This window comes from Thunnus thynnus, chromosome 17, assembly GCF_963924715.1.
Source record: "Thunnus thynnus chromosome 17, fThuThy2.1, whole genome shotgun sequence".
NCBI classification, from domain to species: Eukaryota; Metazoa; Chordata; class Actinopteri; order Scombriformes; family Scombridae; genus Thunnus; species Thunnus thynnus.
The window spans coordinates 25,369,670-25,393,430 of NC_089533.1; the positions used below are offsets into that span (position 1 = coordinate 25,369,670).

At 37.3% G+C, this 23,761-nt stretch overlaps 1 protein-coding gene across 1 annotated transcript; it reads right to left on the minus strand.

Moving 5' to 3' along the window:
* Positions 1–3,463: 3,463 nt before the first annotated feature.
* On the minus strand, positions 3,464–22,522 carry LOC137168333 (homeobox protein Dlx4a-like). The gene is made up of 3 exons (XM_067570875.1): positions 21,565–22,522; positions 17,265–17,461; positions 3,464–6,327 (listed from the first exon to the last, which is right to left on the minus strand). Exons 1-3 carry the CDS (start codon positions 21,899–21,901, stop codon positions 6,085–6,087), a joined length of 777 nt encoding a protein of 258 aa, XP_067426976.1. The 5' UTR covers positions 21,902–22,522; the 3' UTR covers positions 3,464–6,084.
* Positions 22,523–23,761: the final 1,239 nt, after the last annotated feature.

A 23,761-nucleotide genomic window follows, 5' to 3' on the forward strand; every position in this document is an offset into this window, starting at 1 on the left:
AACAAAGAAGCAAAATTTACTGACGTGCACTGAATTTGTTCAGAATTACAGCTGCATCACACACATACGTCAACGGTTTGACACAGATGAAAAACCTTTTCTTGTGATAACGGAATAATTATCTTGGAAAAACAACATTTTCTCTAGATAACAAGATAAATATGCCGTTGTCTCATAATGATTCTGCTCTTCCACATCAGTATTGGTTAGGTAGCCAGAGGTCTACCTGTAGTGATAAAATGCTACAGGTAGACAAGTTAGTAAGAAGGCCTGACAAGTTAGTCAAAAGGAGATGATGGAGCAGCTGTTGGCTGAGGTAACTCATGTGATTTTGCAGGAGCCTGGCACTGATTGCCAACAGAATCAAGGTAACCACAGTGAATCTGGTGTGCATAAACCTAATTTGAGATTGTTTCCGTTAGACTGATTACGATATAAGTGCCAGTAACAGCTGCGATAAACATGGTTGATTGTCACACCCATTGATAATATACAAAATTATCAGTTTTCTCCAATCCCACACTGTTTCCACGTGCGTCTTCAGTGCGCAGTGGCCACAAAAATTTGCTGCCACATCCTCTTCACATTTCTGCCCCAGCGTCATAACTCTGACTCAGATAACATATAATCCAGATAATCTGGATATCTCCTCTTATTTGTTTAAATTAACAATATGAGTAGGAAAGACTATTTTACTTCACATTCAAATGCACTGATGATCAGCAATGGGATCTCCTGGATCTGAAATGACTGCATCATTTCAGATCAGATGCTAAAATGCCATGTCAGCATAAATATATCTCTTTGTGTTGAGAGAACAATATTTGTTTTCTCCGTGTAGCCTAATGAGATCAAATAACACCATGGCCGCTCTTGACTGAAAAAGACCCATCAGTCAACTTACTGAAGGGTTCAGTCTTGTGTTTTGTGATGTCGGAGAAGCTCTTTTATTTACTTTTAGATTATAGATTGTGCCTTTTAAACGTTTAAAAGAACGGGAATTCATCTTGATAGAGTTAAATGAAAAGTTATGCTGTTATACAATGCTCACATGTTACATGTATGTTGAAATATTTATTGGTCACTGTAACTATTCCTTCTCTCCGCGCTAGCTGTAATGAGATCTCCTCTCAGCGCCACGCCATTGTAAGAGATGAGGAAAATCCACATTCCTCACCAAAAAATGCATCTGAAAATTAGCTGAAGTTAATGTGATATGCTGCTTTTTAGCCAGTTGTGTGGGTGTGTGGGTGTGTGGGTGGCCCTCTGCTTTCTCTTTCTGTTTTCCTCCGTGTTCTCTTCCTCTTTTGCAATTTTTTCAGCAGACAGTTTGTGTTGCCATGTTCCCTCAGCTCCCGACGGGCTTATATCAGTTCATTAGGACAGTGTGATGTGTCTGAAGTCTGTGAAGCAAAGTATTCCATAAAACTCTATGGTGTGAACTTTGCCTGAGGCAACAGGATGCTGCTCACAGTAGCGGATTAAATAAGTCAGGGCCTTCTGAAAATTCCGCTGTGTGGCTTTTGAAAGGGACGTTTGATCCTCAGAAGAAAAGAAAACAAGAAAAAAAAAGATTATGAGGGCTATGAGAGACAGGAGAACTCTTAACTTATAAAACAAAGAGTCCAAAAAGAAAAGTATAATTAGTCCGTGAATCATAATTTCCCCCAACCTGCACTGTGATTCCCCAATAAATAAGGGTTTGTATGAAGCTAAATAAGTTATATCATTTATATTTCAAAGGTGCGTGGATTTTGTGGCATAATGTTCAGGTTCCCCAACATGTGTTTCCCTTTAAACAAGACAGCAGTCAACTGTCTACATGAAATTTAAGAGGAAGAGGAAGAAAGTTTCTCATGTGAGGCCAACAGTGTTACAGTGTTAGAATCTCCTCCCGACAATCGTGCCAGTTCATTTTCAGGTACAAATGATGGCTTCTTCATGTAATCGACCAATAGTGCAGTGTTGTTATAATCATGTTTTAGAACCCTATGTAGATTAAGGAGAACTGTAACAAATTCATTCTATCAGGCATTTGTAACTGGTGCACAGTTACAAAACATCATAATGTTGTAATCCTAATTATATGTCTAAATTACTTTCAAACACGCTAATACATATACATAAATTCAACAAATACTTTTTTTGATCGTCATTTCACCAGTTGCACCTGATCAGGCTTGGCATTATATTTTTGATGGATATTTGGCAATTAATCAATAGAATGTATAAAAGGTACATACAATTTCATCTCATTTATGACTTTAAATGATGTTCAGCTTTGTAGTGCATTTGAAATATCCTCCAGTAGTTAAAGGACGGTTTCACAATTTTTCAAGTCCATCTTAAAACAACAGTCACGTATCCATATGAACATTTAAACAGGTTTTGTCCGCTGTAATCATTCCTCCTGTTTATACTGACCATTAGAAGATCCCTTCATAATGCACTTACAATGTAAGTGATGGAGGAAAAAATCCACAGTCCTCGTTTTGAGAGGAAAAAAATTGAACAAAAGTTTATCCGAAGATAATATGAAGCTTCGGCAGTCTGAGATAGTCAAATAAAGTGGATATCTTCCACAGTTACAATCTTTTTAGTAAAAAATTCCCTCTTTGCTTGGACAGACAGTGATTTCCTATTCAGCTACAGTGGAGGTATATTAACAAAAAGTACATTGTAAGTGCATTATGAAGGGATCTTCTAATGGCCAGTATGACCCGGAGGAATGATTACAGCAAGAAAACTGTCAATATTCATTTTGGCACCTAAATATTGTTTTGACTTGAAAAATTGCAAAACTGTCCTTTGACATCATGTTTCACCTGATTGGACACTTGCTGAGTGAGGAGCACGGTTTGAAAATAAAATGTATTTGCCATTGAGCAGTCCTAGTAATTAAGAGTAATAAAGTACGACTGAAATTACTTAGAAAAGTGAGGAATACATTTTTGCAGATGGGTTTCTTGCATACATTTTATACAAATCTCTACAACAAAAAATATAAATAAGTTATGTCATTTATATTTCTGAGGTGTACTGATTTTGTGGCAAAATGTTCAGGTTCCCCAACATGTGTTTCCCTTTAAAAAAGACAGCAGTCTACACTAGATTTAAGAGGAAGAGGAAGAAAGTTTCCCATGTGCGTTCCCAACAATTTAGCCACTTCATGGTACAGTCACTTCAGGTACAAACATGTTTTGTCTGGATCTTAAGAAGGCTGTACTGAGATTTACTGATTTTGAGTAACATTATATTTATCCAAGACAGAATTTGAGCCTATAGCTAGTACACAGACCACCTACACAGTTCGTTGTTTTTAGTTAACCTCATCTTTTAATCTTTTTTTTTTCTGCCAGCTGCACTGATTCCATCGATTAAACATTAATCATCTACTTAAATTTTTCAACTTAATAGTGTGGCAGTGCAACAATTCCCCTTTTCTGAAAGGAAAAAAAGTGATTTTATCATCTTTTCAGACTCAAATACACACACATTCTCTCTGACACACACCTCATATTATCGTGGCCTTTTATTCTCATATTAAACTGCATTGAAAGGTAATTTGCCAAGAATTTCCTTTTGTCCTTTAGTCCATCTGACCAATGAAAACAGGGATGTGACCACTGAATAACTCTAACACAATAATGGTATGTAAAATAACTTCTATCCCTTTTTGTCTTCAAAAAATGAAGAAAAAGAACTGGAAAGCATGTAAGATAATATCCAAGAGTGTCAAAATTAAACCCCAGGAAAAAAAACCTAACTGCAAGCAGCATAATACAGAAATGTATCCATGCATGTTTCTAACATTCATGTATTTCTGTGAAAGGATTAGCGCCCAGTAATCCAGTTTGATGTAATCCACTACTTCCTAGCCCTTTCTAAAGGGCCCGAGGCAGAAGGATATTCCCTTGGCTGACAATTACAGATAATTACAGCGTCAAAGTGAAAGCTTTATTTAACAAGCTGTGTCCTAAATTACCTATAATTGACGTGGTCATTTTATAAAATCATTGACGATGTTTGACGACTCTTTTTGCTTTTCCAGATGTTTGAGGGGTGCTCGACGAACGTGATTTACGACTTTAGAGAAAATGCCTCCAGGGCACTGAGGAACACTGACACGGAATATGTTATTTTTCCCTAAATTTGATATTATCTGTTAAAGGCTAAAGATGCAAAAACAAATTATTTCCACTGTTGGCTGTAAATTAAATAAACATAATCAAATAAGGTGGCAATGATCACTGGGTTTGATTTATTTCAAATAACAAAGCCTATCCTGACCCATAGACAATATATTATTGGCAAAATATTAATTCAGTATTTTAAGAGGTTGTTGAAAAATTCCACAGATCATGGCCTCTACTGCATATATGAATGTAAACTTCAGGTGTCAAAAAACTGAAGTTCATAATCTGTTTGGAGGGAAGCAGAATAAAACAAGTGTTGGAATGAAACACTGACAGAGACCATCATTAAAATCCATTGGTGAATAAAAAGAAAATAAAAATGAAATGTTGCTCACAATTAGAAGTGTAAAACCTCAATTAATTAAACCCTGATATATAGCATGGCCAAGTCCTTGAAACTAACAATCCATTATTCAAGACCAAATGTCCAAACCCATTAATATTCACTTTCTGGGGACATAATCAAACAATAACTAGCTGGAGTGACAGGCCCAATTATCTTAATCTGGTCAACCTGATAAATTTTATGAATGATAAAATCAGAGCATTAGTCCTAAATGACCTGGTAACTTTTTTTTTGTTTATACATAAATGTCTTTCAAATACATTTCTGGCATTTATTTTTCATTCAACTAATATAGATCTTTTATTATAATGAGCTTAAAAAAACTAAAATTAGACTCAAACAATAAAGTAGCCATGTCCATTCAGTGCCTATTTCCCATATACTTAAAAAAGGTTTTATAAAGTACCATAAAATGGTTGTTTGTTCTTACACCTTATCAGAACCCCTGTTGGTGCTGTAATCAACCGTTTTATAATGGCTCTTTATAGGTCTATATGCTACATAGAACCTATAGTGCTACACACAACTCTGTCAGAATTCATAAAATACTCAAAATAGTCAGAATCTAAAGAATGTTTCTCTAGTTCTTTAATCTGATCTGTTTTCTTAATTTTAGCAAACCAGAGTGTCCTTTGAATCAGTAGGCCCTACAGTTCCATAAAGAAAAACTACAAAGAACCCCTGAAGAAACCTTTCTTTTTACATGTGTACCTGCCCCACTGTAACCCACTGATACAACAAAAAACCCTGAATTGTCCAGAATCAGAGATGCAGAGCTAGCATTAGCTTGGAGTTGTAGCTTCAGTTGTAGCTTTATCAACAATTTCTTGGCAGGCAGAGCTACTCTGGAGGCAGAAATAACTGCCAGTTAAAATAAATCAACTTGATGTGTCAAATATTTCACAAGTTCTAATTAGCTAACTGGCAATGTGAATTTGGAAGGTTAGCTAGGCTTTGTGGGGCGCCAAATGCTCAGTTCTCAGTGCTGCAATCAATCAGAACTGAGCATTCAGTCCTCATAGCGGAGCCATTGGCATTAAAATTGAGCATTTAGCGTTTTTCATATCTAGCTAATGACTTGGCAAATTAAATCTTTTGTTGATTTCTATGTGCTGCATAAAAATGCACATCTAACCAAGACTAGAAATTAGCATCAGCTAACATCAGCTAACAGCTAGTTTGCAGTGTTACTGGATTTATTTATGATGCTATAGGTGCATTGGTACATGTAGCCAGATCTACGCCATGGTTACAGTCCTGATGACCTATTTTGTGAATGCTAGAAGTAAAGTAGTAAATTCAAAACAATATTTTGTATTAAATCATTCATGTTTTTGATAGCTGTCTGTACTTTATTGTACATTTGTTAAACTGAACTTCCTCAGATTAGCTCTGTCCTCCACAGTTTATTTCTGCCAGTTAAATCATTTTTGCCTCCAGAGCGGCTCAGACTCTAAACAATGTCCATGTCCCAAACAGCTCCAGTCAGCTTGCTGATATAAATCCACAATTTGTCCTGGAAGTGCTGTGTCCTCATGTCTGTCACATCATCTGAGTCCTCGGCATGGAGTCCTGCTGGTGTCCGGGGTACCAGTGTCCAAAATTGTTCATGTATCCTCCAGAGTGCACTGGCGCGCCTTTGGCGGCCATGCTGATGTCCCACAGGGAGCATGGAGAGGAGGAAGACGGTGGTGGGGGGGCGAGGTGGTCTCCCTCAGGTCCACAGGGCCCGTTCTTCATGATCTTCTTGTATTTGGATCGTTTGTTTTGGAACCAAATTTTCACCTGAAGTTCAAGGAAAGGGAAAGATAAACATTAAAAGTTGATACACACAATAGCATGCTTCCCCATTGTACAAAATATGTATCCACCTTGTTGATGTTAAGCTTAACTCAACTTTATTTATGTAGCACCTTTCATACAAACATGCAGCCCAAAGAATTAAAACAACACAAGCACACTAAAAAAAAACCAAAATAGACAACAATAAATAAAATTTTGCAAGACTAAAAATTACAGCAATAAAACAATGTTGAAAACAGATAAATATAAGTCAATAAAATAAAAAAATAAAAAATAAACGCCAGGGATAATAATGATATAAAAAACTATGATTAAAACTTAAAAACTTAAGCTAAAGCTATAACGTTACTGCAAATTAAAATTAAAAGCCAGATTAAAAAGATTGGTCTTTAATTTCCTTTTAAAAATACTGAGAGAGCTGCCGTTCTAATATCCAGAGGCAGTGTTTTCCATAAAAACAGAAGGCAGCTTCACCGGTACTTTTATGGGACATTTAAAAGAAAAGCGGTGGAGGACCTTAATGATCTGTCTGGAACATAAAATGAAAGGAAATCTCAGATGTAGGGAGGAGCAAAGTCATTTAAAGCTTTATAAACAAGTAAAAGAACTTTAAATCAATTTTGAAAGATACAGGTAATCAGTGCAGTGTCTTGATCTCATGACCCATTTTCTTTGCTTTAGTTAAGACTTTGGCTGCAGCATTCTGAACTAGCCGTAGTTTTCTTATAGACTTTTTAGGTAATCCAGTAAAAAGGGAATTACAATAGTCTAAACAGGTAGTAATAAAAGTGTGAATGAGCATTTCAGCATCTCTCTGAGTTAAAAAAAGGTCTGACTTTTGCAATATTTCTGAGATGAAAAAATTATGTTTTAATGACCTTGTTAAAATGAAAATTGACAAGAATTAAATTTAAGCCTAAAATCACTCCCAAGTTTATGATTTGTGTTTTAATCTGTTTGCTAAGACCGCCAAGCATTGAGTTCAGTTTTTCTCTTGCTGCTTTGGGTCCTATTAAAAGAATTTCAGTTTTTTTCCTCATTTCCTCACAGTTTTAAAAAAGTTTTTACCCATCCATAAATTAATGTCAGTGAGACAGGCAATGAGAGCATGCATCGAGGTCATTTGGCAATAAAGAGATATACAAATGTGTATCATCGGCATAAAAATGGTGATTTACGTGTTGATGGTTAATAATGTTTCCAAGCGGGAGCATATATAATGAAAATAAAATTGTCTGCCAGTTAAATAAGACTGAAACCAAGCTAAAACACGATCAGAGAGATCCAGCCATTTTTCAAGTCTGTCAATTAAAATTTTGTGGTCAATTGTATCAAATGCTGCACTGAGGTCTAAGAGAAGGACAGCCACATTGTTTCAATTCACAATAATTCTCAGGTCATTTACAACTTTCAGTAGGGCTGACTGGGCTGTGGTTTGCTCGATAACCAGATTGGAGCTTTTCTAAAATGCCGTTGTTGGTTAGATGAACAAGTAGTTGATTAAAAACTATTTTCTCTAAAAGTTTACCAAGGAAAGGGTCTGTAATTGTTTAGTTGAGCAATCCAGATTGGATTTCTTGAGGAGAGGTTTTACTATTTACGTCTTGAAAGCTTTGGGGAAGATGCCTAAATTAAGAGAGGAGTTTATTATACTTGTTGTTACTTGGGAGAGGCTATGGAAGCAAGATTTAAACAGCTTGGTTGGGATGGGGTCTAGAGCACAAGTGGAAGACTTCATCGTGCTAATTACTTCACAGATGGCATCTGCTGACATCAAATCAAAGGATGACATAATAGATGGAGGCCCATGAGCAGGGAAATCCCAGGGAGTTTGAGTGTCTGCATTTACAATGCTGGCTCTAATAGAAGCTATTTTTTTCCCTCAAAAATGTAGCAAATTCTTTGCATTTAAGAGCTGATGAGTTATCATGAAGACTGAGAGCAGGTGACGGATTTAGAAGGCGTGGAAAAACTAATTATTTTGGTTTTCTGAAATAATCTTTGAGAAATTAAAGGTTAAAGGTAGGGAACTAATATCCTTAGGGCTATATCAGATATTTTGTGCACAATGTTCGCCCACACAATAGGAAAAATACTTAGAGAAAATGTGACAAATACCACTGCAAAAAATGTTTGTGCTTTGTGAACTAGACTGTGTGGGAGCAGGTCTTAGAAGACTCATTTAAGCAAACACCAGACAGAGTAGTTATAGACAGAAGGACAATAAATGTCCAAGAATCCATTATAGGCTACTGCATATAAAATACTGCATGACTGATACAGTATTGACTTGTGATATATTTTATATATGAACGTCATCAGTCAATGAATGTACTGAACAATAATTGTAGTAGCACGCTCATATGTTGGTCTTTCTTTCAGTATTTCATATTGAGTTTATTTTTAGCCACACTTCTCACAGTTTTGGTTTCATCTCAAAATAAAGTATAACCTCATCTGGCAAAATATTCCTCCCTCTCTTTGTAAGTTAAATTATTATTTAAATGTAGTTATCATTGAATTTATTTCCATTCCTGGTAACAACCCAGTTCAGTCTAGCAGCATCTGACCTTTGACCAACCCACTGACTAGGACAACCCGCCTCAACTTGACCCATACAGATAGACCCCCAGACATGGGTTTGACTTGTGTCACTGTGTTGGTATGAATGTGATATACACACCAGCATCAAGGTGGATGTGCATGAAGTTGTAGTTAATCAAAACAATCTTAATCCAAGGTCAATTTACTTGCTTTTTTTCTGGAGCCTTCAACCACATCACATGGTCTTCATTTGCTCAGTTACCATGGAGATGGCTCAGTTGTTACCCATGAGATGTGGCTGACAACTCAGAAAAAGGTGGACCTTGAGTTAAGATTATTCTGTCAAATGAAAGCTATATGAACCAATCTATCACAACCTAAATTAATATACTGGATAGTAAAACTATAGAATACAAATACATACAGTACCAGTCAAAAGTTTGGACACAACATCACATTCATTTCAATGAGTGTCCAAACTTTTCACTGGTACTGTAGATAAATACATAAATTATTATTAGGCTGTACAACACTCACTGTTGTACACAAACAATAACCACTCCTTCTAAGATTAGGGATGACAATGCAATAAAGTAGCATAAATTAGGTAATAATGAGCTGTACAGATGAATAAGTGATTATAAAACATTACACAGTAATAAGATAATAGTAGTAACAGTAATAGGATAACAGAAATTCCATTAGGTGTGCCTACAATAACGTCTCTGTACTAATATTACAGTGACAGCACAAGAGCTACAAATATCATCACATACAGTATTATAAGGTTATTGTGATTCCTATAGACACATGGTTTGTGCTTTTAGGTTTATGACACATAACAGTTACAAGCCCCATAATCACAATGTTATGTATGTGTGTGAATAAGTCATAATATTATTAGAATTGTGCCAATATTGAGCTAAATCAGAATTAGCATCAAATTATTATTATCAAGCTATTTATAATGTTCTACAAATTCAATGCCAAGACATTGCCAAGACACGTCATCAAAGGAATTGGCATTTAATTTGTAGAACATTATAAATATCTTGGAACAGTCATTGATAATAACCTGAAATTTGATGCAATTTCTGATGCGGTCTGTAAGAAGGGACAGCAACGTTTGAACTTCCAGGAAGTTAAATGCTTTTAATGTAGATAGGAAAATGATGTCTTTGTTGTACAAGTCATTTATTGAATCTGTTCCTACTTTTTCTATGATTGCTCAGTATGGTAACCAGAACATCAGGGGTAAAAACCACCTGAGCTATATTGTGCAGGTGGTTGGTAAGGTGCTAGGTGTCTCACAGACCCCCCTGATTATTGTCTTTGACCAGCAGGTTCTCTGCCAGCCCAGGTCTATATTAGACTGCACAGACCCCCCCTTCACTTTGAGTTTGAAACTGGCTGAGTACCCTGGTTCAAGTGCAATAGGAGTAAAAACTCCTTTGTTCCCTGTGCAATAAACCTGCTTAATCTGCACATGTAATGTAGCATTTTAGATATTGTTTTGTTGTATTATTGTGTTCTGTATATTGTATATATGTACAGGAAACATTTTTGTACTTTTTGTTTTTGTACTTTTGTTTTTGTACTTCTGTTGTTTTTTTATCTTGTGCCCCTGACTGCAAGTCAAGTTTCCCATCTGGGATAATAAAGTGACTGAATTGAACTGAACTGAACTGAATATCATTTCAATCATTTTTCTGTGGTTAGAGATGTTTCAGTTGTGTAATTGGCATGTTCTCTGTTTCCAGCGTGCTTGCAAATTGAGCATCAAATTACACGAATATGTCTCTCGGGCAACCTGTCAGCTTAGCAGGAACAAATGAATCATAAATAATTACACACAGTCAGTGAAGGATACTTTTGTCTGAAACAGGTTTTAACTGCGCCGTAAAGGAAAATGAACGCCCAAAGGACTGGTGCTGCTCGAAGGAAAAAAAGCTCTGGCCGGCAGGAGAGAAAGATAAAAGACAGACTAATAGAAGAGAAAACACTCTTGGCACTAAAATTGTTTTCTCCTCTGCACTGACAGTCCTGGGAATTATTACTCTGGGATTTAAATGGGTATTTATGAAGATGGTTGAAGTGGTTTATGGAAGATATTCTATTCTATAAAAATCTAATTCAGCCTGGTCTAATTGACTCTGAATATGTGGAAAAAATGATCCCTTTACCCGATAATCAAAAAGGCATCCAGCTTTCACACCCAGCTCTCAAGAAGTCATGCTAAGCGAAATTTGACATTTAATTTGATCTCTATTGTTCCAGTATATTTGCTGACGTCAATCACAGTCTGTTAGGAGTTAGTATGGATGGTGGCAAATACATAAAATGAAAGTATCACTCCATAAATATGCAAGACCATTATACAGCCCATAATGCTGTAATTCAGAAATTATCTTTAAACTCTATTTTCCAAATTCTGCAATTTTATATCAAGTAAATTCTACTAATATCTAAAAACAAAATCATATCTGAAAACTGAAGCTGTCATTATAGTTGTTCCAGCAATGCTTAAGACCAAAATTAAGCCCCTCTTTATAATAATCGATATACTCATGTCATAAAAATTACAGCCACCAAACCGCAGTGCCGGCAGTATAATAATTACCTGGAGTGGTACACCATAGTGGTAGCTCGCAGATGAAAACCTAACTGAATATGTGGAGCGGAGCTTATGAGCCCAGGAGTCAATCAACAGCACGTTAAGTTAATGCAGCCTCAGTGAGAGGATTTCTGCTGTAATTATTGGTTTCATATTCCAGCGGCAACATGGAGCTGACAGCTTCCCTGAGAGCATAGCTAATGACACCGACATTAGGGGAGGAGGGTGGCTGAGAGGCAGGCCAGGTGCCACTGAGTGTGTGTGTGTGTGTGTGTGTGTGTGTGTGTGTGTGTGTGTGTGTGTGTGTGTGTGTGCGCGTGTGTGTGTGTGCGTGTGAACATAACATATTGAATATATTCCATATTCTTGAATGAATGGATGAAAAAGTTGATCAAGGCTGTGCTGTGGGTTTTCTTCAGAAATAAAAGACTTCCATTTGGTGGGTGGGTTAAGCTGTATAGGCAGTGTGTGTGTGTGTGTGTGTGTGTGTGTGTGTGAGAGAGAGAGAGAGAGATAGAGAGAAAGGGAGATGGATAAAGATAGAGACAGTAAGAGTTTCAAGGAAAAAACGTTGTGCTACGTGCCATTTCTCAGCTGCGTCTGGGAACAGAGGAGATTTAGAGGGAAAGTGGTCAGCGGTTGGCTGGCAGCCTAATGGCATGGAAGCAGCACAGAGATGTGGTGTATGATCACTATCTTCAAGTGTGTGTATTTATGTTTCCATCTGTGTATGAAAATGCACACATGAGCTACATATGTTTAATGTATGTGTGTGTGTGTGTGTGTGTGTGTGTGTGCAAGGCAAAAGTGCACCCATGCATGTGAGGAATGTGTGCACAGTACATACCGTATATGCTCGTACATAGGCTAATTACAGCTGACTAACTGAGAGCAACATGACTGCATGTTACAATACAAACTGTGTCTCTGTATCTCCATCTATTTATTAGAAAGAAAACAAGCCTGCAAAGCACAACTTTGTATTGTATTTCAAATGTAATAGACTATACATGTTTTCCACAAAATGTCTATATTTACTACAACAATGTCTAATGGAGCATTTAATGACTTGCTATAACTATAAATATACTGTTCTTCAAATAAAAAAAATAGGAAATTATAATTGTTCCTAAAAAAGGCAAATTAATTCTGCACACAATACGTAGCGTGCCATTGGAAAATTATTTTTAACAGCAGTATTCAAAAAAAGAAAAATCCCTGAATTATGACCTTACAAATATTAAAAACTAGAAATATCGGCTCGCAGTTTCATGTCTCCGCCAGCCAGTCAAGTTGCAGTTTACATCCATGTCTGTTCAGACTCATAATATTTGCAGTCAAGACTTTGAAGGAATTTAATAAAATATACTAAGTGTATTTTCCTTGTATGTGTTCACATGCTTGGCCAATAAAACTGAATCTGATAGAACACAAAGTTGTAGCCATGACAGTAGACAAAGCTTCAGATATGGATGTTGCTGTAAAGAAGCTACAAATTCTTAAACGTGGGTGCTTCACACATATCTTCAACCCGGCAGCACAGAAGATCTAAACAATCACCACTGTTTCAAAGTGGGCACCAAGATTAGTGTCACCAATTCAGTATCCGACCAAATGTGAAATATGGTCACAATCTCCCTTCTGTTCCTGAGTTAAGGTGTTGAATAAAGGCCAGAAAAGTGTTTTCTGCAGAACATTATGATGTCACAGTGAAGTTGACCTTTGACCTTTTGGATATAAAATTTCATCACTTCATCATTTTATCCTATTAGACATTTGTATGAAACTGTCATAATTAGCGTATGAATTCTTGAGTTATGGCCACAAACATGTTTTGTGAGGTCACAGTGACCTTTGACCACCAAAATCTAATCAGTTCATCCTTGAGTCCAAGTGGATGTTCGTGCCAAATGTGAACAAATTCTCTCAAGGTGTTCCTGAGATATTGCATTCATGTGAATGGCACAGAGGGACAATCCAAAAACATAATGCCTCTGACCACGGCTGTCAGTGGTGAGGAGGCATAAAAATATTTATTTTTATTTGCACATGGTGACAACTGGATGGTTAACAGAATAGTTTGATATTTTTAGAGTTATTGTTATTCACTTTTTTGCTGAGAGTTAGATGACAGGATTGATACCACTTTCATGTTTGTATGGTAAATATGTAAGCTAAGCAACAGGTTAGCTTAGCTTAGCATAAAGACTGAAAACAGCAGGAAACAGGTAGTCTGGCTCTGTCCAAAGCAAACAAAATCTGCCAACTGGCACCTCTAAAGCTCACTAAATAACATGTTATATCACTATTGTCTGATGTTAAACATTTCTTTGCAGGCAAACTGTGAAGAAGACCCCTTTATCAAAAGAGGTGACTAGGGGGCTTAAGGAATATCTGTCCAAAAACGTTTCACAAGCCTTCATTTATATTAGTGTTGCTACATCTAAAAAGGTGTCACTTTAACACAGACTTTTTGTCTTGTCTCTGGCACATTTAGTTTCTCCTGTAACAAGGCAACCATTCACGAAAAAAAAGTACTCACGTAAAAGACCCATTCTTAATCCCAACCCACAAAAATGTGTCTGCATTCCTCTAACTACAGTTAGAGGAATCATTGGATCATTTAATTGCTTTTAGTATGAGTTGAATAACTCCACCATACTGTAATGCAATCAGTCAAAGCAGCCTCTCCCTGATCCATGACACCTCAAGGAAAACAGAATCAAAAAAATGTAAAAACCAACAAAAAACAATGTGCTTCTATGGTAATCATGCATGCATGCATGACTTGCAGCAGACTACATTCAAAGCCACTTTTCCACTACAAAAGACAAAGGCAAACGGACGGATCATCTCTTACTCCCAGTGTAAACATAGCTGCGGTGGTTAATTCATACGGGATTAGGACCGTACATCTGATGACATCAGCTCTTACATATACTCAGTACACACACACACACAGATGCACGTATCGTATTTCAAATGAGTAACTCCCAAACAATCCAACTTAAACGTTCCCCCAATGGGACACCTGCTCAATACCCAAACCTTTCTATTTTATACCTTTTTATTAACCTTTCTGGCGTAATGTATCTTTGAACGTGTTTCATGAAGAAATATATGACTTTTAAAAATAAGCCTACATGTGTCTGTGTCTGAAATGTATGACTTCTGTTACAAATGGAACTAAAAACCCAAACAGCAGACAGTCAACTAGAAAGCTGAAAGGAAGAGTGAAAGCTAGCTGCTGAGATAGTTATGGTTAGTATTCGTTCAAGCTAAAACAAAGTTTGGTTCCTTGCTGTTATCTATCTTTAACAGAAAAATAGCAATTTTAATGAACTGATTTATTGGTAATTCAGTGAAATCCAGTTTATCTTGTGAGGCAGCTGGATTTATGAGATCATGACATCACAACATCACAAGATCACGGCATCTTGTCAGACTTCAAGTTATGCGCTCTGATAAGTATTCTTGCGTGATCTCGTGAATCCAGCTCTCTTGCAAGGTAAGATGGTGACAGACAAATAGTTCATCCAATCACCTGCCAAGTATTTTTTGAAAGTTTGAAAGTAGTTTTCCAAACAGTTTCCAAGGATGACTTCTCAGAAACCATCTGGCGCATCAGGTTAAAATCAGTGTAAAAACAGTGCAGAAAAAAACAGCAAAACTCCTGCTAAAGCTAACTAGCTTAACAGATCTCAGTAGATGCCATCTCAGCTTTTGACTCTAATGCAATTGTGCATTAATGTGATTAAGCTACCTTTAAATTTAAATGTATTCAATTATAAATTAAATGATTTATTGTAATTATTTGTAGTAGAGGAAAACAAGTATACCTTAGCTTATAAATCCTATAAGCTATGTCTTGTAAATAATTAAAATGAAGGTATTTTTATTTAATCTTAAATAAGCTAAATCAAAAACACAAGAAAGCTGAGAAAACATACTCCGAGTCCACTATAAGCATTCATTATATTGTATTATATACAATATATACAATATAATAAATACAATAAATAATAAATATTACATGTATTATATAGGTTTCTATGATTTTTGGAGGTTAAATAACCAGCCCTAAATGGCATAAAATGAAGCCATTACGCAGTTTGCCAGCCAGTCTGAAAACTTCAAACCCAAAACTTCTTTACTACTTTCCTTCTTTGTCGAGCCGTACATAAACTACTGTATTTTAAAGAAAGGGACCTTTAGTCAGGTATCCAGCTATTTCTCTAATTCATGAAAGATGCTCAGGAAATGAGGAAACAGTGAGAGACTGTCAGAGGAACCAACCCTGAATCTCTAAAGTCATAAAACAATCTTCCTACTGGCAAGCTCGCACGAATATGTGATAACAAAATATTTTCTTCATTTTTTTTTCTTTACTCAGGATCATCATTCCACAGATGGAAAAGAAGACAGACATAAACAAAAGTGAAATATCTATATCTGTACTGATCACCAGGGGATTTTTTTTTCTCCAGACTGCGGGCAGCAATTATCGAAGCTTTCATCAGCTGAATAGAAGTTGAATTGTCTGATGTCAAGGGAGCGTAGCAAATTAGACTTTTATTTATTGGAAAATGTTGTGGGTTGTTACTAAATTCCAAAGCAGCTAATAACAATGTGATATAAACTTCAAGTGTTCATACTGGTGAAACAAGAGGCATCAACTGTGCAGCATCCCATGTTGGTTCATTGGCCTCATGTGACAGACAAAATGGCTGCCATTAGGCTTTTATTTGCCTTTGACTGCACGTGTGTGTGTGTGTGTGTGTGTGCACTTGAGAGACAGAAAACTGACAAATAACAAGTACGTGCGAGGAAAAGATGACCAACGGCAGAACAAGTTTTCCACTTAACCTCGCCCCTCATCTCCCGATGCAGACATGTTAATGAACATACACAGTTAGACATGCAAAACTCACGCTGAACTATTGTAACACACACACACACACACACACACACACACACACACACACACACACACACACACACACACACACACACATTGATTTCATGACAAACAACCTATGACTAGACCTCACATGACATTTAAGGATATGTCAGTAAATGCTGACATGTAATTAGCCTACATCTTCGGCAGAGGATGACACCGGTTTACAAGAATGTAGCAGTGCCTGTTTGGGCATTTTTATTCTGGCCTTATTCTCTTTTTACTATGACCTTTAATGCGGTTTAACGCTTTAATTACAAATGCAACTGACAATACTAAGAGTGAAGTGACACTATCACACCCTCAATTAAAGATATTAGACTTTTCATAAATCAATCAATGACTCTTATTATTATTGATTTATGTTTTTACCTTCAGCAATAGAATGATTTTAAAACATTATTCTGTATATTAGTATAAAATATTGCTAATTTTTCATTAGTTTTGTACTTGAGTTCGGAAGGAAATATATTTTTAGCTGGACCGCAGGGGCCAGCCCTATAAACACGTAAGTCCGGATTGAGTGACTCACAACTGTGTGAGTGATGTGTAGTCGTGCAGTAGTAGTAGTGATAAGTAGTGATGCGTATAGTTCCCTCGGCCGAGTGTCGCACGAGCATCGCTACTTCCTGTATCCGTTGCTCACTAGCTTTTGACCCACTCTTGTTTTTCTTTCTACGCAGCATCTTAAAATACAAAAAAAGGCTAAAATAATTCAGGTTATTGTTGGGGAGTGTATTGACTATGAATGTGGATGAGCATTTATGTGTGTGTGTGTGTGTGTGTTTGTCCCCGTGTTACCTGGGTCTGCGTCAGGCCCAGTTTGGCTGCCAGGTCAGCCCTCTCGGGCAGGGCGAGGTACTGGGTTTGCTGGAATCGCTGGTTGAGTGCCTGGAGCTGCAGGCTGGAGTAGATGGTCCGGGGCTTCCTGATCTTCTTCCCCTTCCCGTTGAGCCGCACCTCCCCGTTCTCGATCACCGCCGTGGGCTTGTCATGCTCTGGATGAAGAGGGGGGACGAGAGCAGAGTTTTCCTGAGATAAATATCAACATGAGGATTTCAGAGGCGACAGAAGTTTGGCCTTTAGCGTTACAGAGAGTGTTCTGTCAACAAAAGCCCATTAATGTTTCAACTATCATACACTTCATACAGGCTGATTTTTTAATCTTTATATACCTTTTTACTGACAAGTTTTGACATAATGTCTCTCAGATTTAGGCTTTTTTAAAGGAAAACTGGTGGTAGCTGCTTGTGCTGCCTCATAGTCACCATGTGGGGTTTTTCACATAGATTAGATTGCATTTGATGAGTATTTCTATCCCACAAAAATGCTAGAATTCAGGGAGCAGGCCTGTTTTCATACAATACACACGTGGCCTCTATTAGAGTGTGATGGAAGCTGTTAAGAAAAAACAGAAATGTATTCAGCGTGATCTCACAGGAAATTTGTATTTATGTGTTTGAAAATGAGTGTCATGTTTTTTTGGTTTTTGTTGGGCTTTTTTGTGTCCAATATGTAGAGACAGATCACATATGGCCTCAACTATTTTATTATTTATTATTTTATTACAGTAAAGAAAATGAATCGATCACCTAACATTAAGAAAATATTTTAACCAAAATCAAACCACAAAAAAATATTGTGGTGGCTTTTTTGGGTAAAACTAAACTAAAATACAAATTTGCAACGTTGCAAAAGATAGGGCTTTTTGATTTGTAATACTGTGTAATATGACGTAATTATTAATTCTGTGAGCACATGTTGCTGGATTTAAGACTGTATTGAGTGCAGCCTGCTCAGAAGTCAAGGAAAACATATGTTGTACACATGAGCCATAAACTCATGTGTACAATTCAGTATATGACATATAGTATAATGAGCAGACTGTAAAAAGCGTATAATGACTGTATAACAATGGCTGCAGGTAAAAAGATAACTCCCCTTTGTTCTGTCCAAAGCAGTTTAGTTTACAGTTATTAAGTCACATGCAGCTCAGCCAGTCGAGAGGGCTTTTCTTTTTTTTTCTTCTTTTTTTAAGAAAGCTATACAACACTCAGTGTATGTTCGCCCACGCTGATCTTTGTTATGACATGAGCTCATAGCCTGCAGTGGCAGGAGAGAACAGCTGTGGACAAGCCGAGGCCCCACAAGACGCTCAGATAACTGAGCTGCTCTTGCAGCCAGGAGAAACGGCACTGACGCACTGAAGTACATCAACACTGAGGAAGACTAAACAAAGAACGCTTGGGGAAAAAAACAACAGACGGTCACTTTTATAAAGAACATTTTTCTAAAAACTTTTATACACCATCGAGAATGCTACATTTTCAGACTGGCACAACTGGGTTTGAACCCTTGTGTTTATTGACATTGGCGTAACCTCCTCATTGTCTGATGCCCCACAGATCTCACTAATGCTAATAATAATAATAATAATAATGATAATAATAACAATAATAATAATACTTGAAAAATAAGCTCTTTTTTTCATTTAAATATTTTTTCTTTACGTCTGACCTTAATAAAAGCCAACATGTAGAGAGGTGTTGACGTGGTGACCCTTCCCTCTGTCACAAACTGAACTTGAACGTTTGATGGTGAGAAAATATGAAAATGGCCATAAAACATTCATATTACACCAAATAAAGAAATATTTCATGATTTATATAATATATGGGCTCTTCGGGTTTAAATATATTCATTTTGTTGAATATATAAAAAGTCAACATATAAAGAAATGCACAGTAAGTTATCATATATAGTGATGTTACTTGTATGTGGGCTAAACTGGACCCCAGAGAGGTCAAACACTGTTAGACTTCTTATGAATAAATTGTAAAAAGTAACATAAATCTAAATAGACTTATTAAAGATGTGGGAGAGCTAACACTGCGTAAAAGTACTGTCAACACCCACCATAGATATAAATCATATGAGAATCCACTGTATTAAACCCTGTTTTACAGCTGACAGAAGTAACGCGTCGTTTTCTGCAACACACTTCTGAAAATATTTAAATTATTATTTTTAAAAATATATATATATATATAATCAAAAAAGCCATGAAGTATCAAGCTGATAAAACAATGTGAAGTGTGTTTCTGTGGGGCCTCCAGGACCCCAAACTCAACGTTAGGGTTAGCGAGTGGTACTTTGTGTCTGTAAACTCCCAGAAAAATAAATGACTGGATGGTTTAAATTAAAAGAAAGAAAGAAAGAAGGAAAGAAAGAAATGTGACAGTTTTAACAGGAAAACAAGACATGTTTGCCTGCAGTCAAGCATTTCTTTAATAGTATGTGATCAAGGATCATATTATTATTATTATTATCATTATTATTATTATTATTAATATCATTATTATTATTACATGACCTGACTTGACATCTGTTAAATATTATGTTGACATAGTATATGACGGTTGACAAACAGCCACAGTGTCTAGACTCTCTTTACTATCACTCATCTGATATCAGTGTTCAAACAGTGAGAGAAAGGAGTGACTCATGATCTTATAAAAAGAATTGATCATATGAATCTAATATCCTTCCTTTTATTTTTTATTGACGTGAAATTAATTCTAGATTTCCTCTCTCAGTAATGCTGATGTCAACGTGTCCTTGTATCATTACATTAGATTATTTATATATAAATGTTTTTATATGCTTGTATTGGTTTTTCTTAAATGCTATAAAATCACTGTACAGTTACTGTAAACAGTGAATATTTCTAACAGAATGGCCTGCAGTCATCAGCCAACAGGCCTTGGTGATAAGACTTTTACATGACAACCAAATAAAAGCCCAGATGTTTAAAAAGAATGTTTCTTTCTAAATTGATCTGAGGGGAAATTATTATTCTCTTCCCTGAGGTTACAGATCTTCTGATATTTCATTTTGAGAAAGAGTTTAAATGTTTTTACACTCAGCAAATATTTTAGTTCAATTAAATCCAACAATTATTTTTGCTCGTCTTGAACAAAAAATAGTAAAAGACATATTATTGTGGTTAAAAGCCTGCCAGCCCCCGCAGAGACAGCACAAACCGTGGATGTGATATGTGAGATGATGGGATGAGCGCATGCAGCCGCTGCGGGACACCACAGGGCCGGTGTCGGCTGCCTCACTTTTCTTGTGGAGAGTCTCTGCAGGCCAAACTACACTCACCATGACTGCGGGCGACCTGTGTGTGGATCCAATTATTGCGCTCCATTGTGGTTTATTTTCATGTTTTCAGACCGTACACCAAAGTTAAATATCTTAGTGGTCCTAAATCACACACATGCACAGGTCAACATTTTTTACTGAGATTGTTCTGAATTTATTTTGTGCGTTTTGTTGAATTTAATGTCATTAAATGTCACGCTCCATTCAACTTCATTCTGAGCTGGGAAGTCACATTTACAAAGTAGCATTGAGATTTGTTTTTGATTTAAAACGACGCACAAGATCATCAATTGAAAATATATGTTTTTAGCACAAGTGGGCCCAAATAAAACCAAATAATCTGTAACTCATAAAATAGTTCTGAGCGGCCCACTTAGCTAAGAGCTTTTCTTTTCCTGCAAATCAGTATAGAGGCACTGATGTTGTCTCTGTCACCATCACCCACCACTTATGACATCATAGCTACTTAGCACAATATATCTTATTTATTCATTTATCATTTTGTCATTTATTTATCATCATATTTATCTTGTGTTTCAGCCTTGTGCAATAAGATTTTATAGAGTTTTCTCTTTTTGTGCAATTATCCAATTTCCAGCGCAGTATTTCAGGACAAAGCTACACACCATGTGTGTATTACTACTGCAGGTCATATCTGTATATGTGACAGGTGTGTGTGTATTTATTATTTATCACTCACACACTCTTTTTCTCCTATTTTTGAGCTGCTGTAACAATTGAATTTCCCCTGTGGGAATTGTAAATGTTTCATCATCATCATCATCATCATCGTCATCAATTCAACACAATCTTGATCTTGAGTCACATGATAAATATTTAAGGGCCAGGCTGATATTGGTGACAAGGTCAAACTGTAGAAGGAAAGATGTAAACATAGCCAAAATAACTCTTCCTGTCTCTCACAACAGAAACCTACCCGCATCCTCCAGTCTGGTGTGCCCCAGCGCGCCGCTGTGACCCCCGTGCTGGTAGGGCAGGTATGCCCCGGGGTGGTGCGCGCTCACGGGACTGTGGTAGGGCGGGTATGCCAGCGGGCGACCGTACGATGAAGCACCGGAGGAGAACGGGCCGTCATGCTGCGAGGGCCCGACGGCGTGCAGACCGTGGACCGGGTAATGGTTGTGCGACAAGCCGGGGGAGGACTGCTGGTGTCCGGGATGTCCGGGGTAGCTGTGGCCGCCGAACTCCAAAAACGCCGATTTGGAAGGATCAGGCGGGACTAAAGTGTCCGATATAGAGCTCATAGTCATCATTGGGGTGAGGGGCAGTGATGTGGTGGGAAATAAGAAGGGTCAGCTATGACCTCCGGACGGGGGTCATCATAAAGCAACTCACCATCAATGTGAAAAAAGTCAGTAGACTTTCAGAGAGGTGTTTCCATAAACCAACACCAGCCCGACAGAGTCTAATTCACCGTCGATTTATGGCACTTTATTCCCGTTAAATGAAAAGGCGGGTACAAAGCGGGTTTAGGTGGGTTTGTTCTCCGCTACATCCCAGCTGAAGGGTCCATAAACGTGACGCTCAGTGTTTAAAACCATCGAGTCCAGCAGACACGGATAAGAAGCATGACAGGCCGACAAGCAGCCAAGACGGCACACGACACAAACAGGAACTCCTGACAAAGAAGCCGAAAAAAATATATTTCATATCCTTCAAATCTGGATACTTTCCTTCTTCTCTCGGTCCAGAAGAACCAGATGGGCGCTTGTTTTCTTCTGGGTTTGCGAGGAGGCTCTTGGCAGCGGAGAGCACGGAGTGTGTTCCTCCCCTTCAGAGCGCACTGTGCGTCTGGAGAGACCATTCTCTGCCTCCACTTGGCGCACACGGCGCGCTCATTGGCTGCAGCGCTTCACCGTGTCACACAAATCACAATCAGCACCAACTGTGAACCGGCGCTTCTTGCTTTTGGCGGAGAATATACTGTAGGCCTTAACTCCAAAGAGTGTTAAGTTAAGAGCCAGTTTATTAAATATATATATGTATAAAATAAAGTGTGATCAGCTCTGGACAAAATATCTGCACCGATTTCTTTATGTTCACAAGGCTGTCACTTTATTAAAACTAACTATTAGATTGACTAATAAACATGTAAATAACTAACCAAACTAACACGACAAATAAATAATGATGACTTAAACTAATCTAAAATATTATGTCTGTTTGTTATTATATAAATTACAGTGATTAAGTGAGCAGTAATTGTACGTGTAGCTATGTATGACACTGCTCCTGCCTTTGTTTTACTTGATCCTACTTTTGCATTATTATAGGAACAGAAAAAAAAACTTCCGGGTTAAAATATCGGATTATAATTGTTTCCAACGTAAGATTAAATAAAAAATATATTATTTTCACTCAACATTATTATTCAACAGTCATTTTTTTCTCCATTATTTTTGATTAAACAGAGAGTAGGCCGCAAAATATACATTTAAGAATAACTCTCAGATCTTTAAAAACAGACAAAGGCAGGTTGGCTCATTAACAGCAGCGCCTTTCCAAAAATATAATTCCTCCCGTCTGCGGAGGTTAAAAAAGGCGGATCAGACCAAAGTAACTTCATAAACCGCTGCTGAAAGGCCGCAGACCTTATTATCCAAATTATTTTTTATTAAACGCACACTTAAACTGATCCACAAGAATCCAATTTCCAAAATCAGCTTATTGTTCGGTTTCTTTCTCCTTTTCTTTTTGTTCAAAGTGAGGCTGATGCGATAAGACACTTTCTGGAAACCCAATCAGGATCGACCTGGTTTTACGCCAAAGTAATAACCTTCACGTATAGACGAAAACACACACACACATATATACACACGCTGGCTACACACACCGCCTGTGGTCCCACACGAGGGACAATTACAACAAACATCGCCCTTCTAGAGAAACTCAGAACTTGTGATTTGGGCAGAGCAGAGGGTCGGACACTGTAATTTCAGTCATTATGCTCATCTGCGGTGGAAATCCCGGAGTGTGGGCCTGCGTTCAGACTTATACCAAACTGAAAAACCTCCCAATCGCTAGAATAATGTAGGATAAAGTCATTTCAGATGAGGAATTACATCCGGATAAATCATTTTCAATCCCAGTTGCACAAGCAAAACATGCCGCCA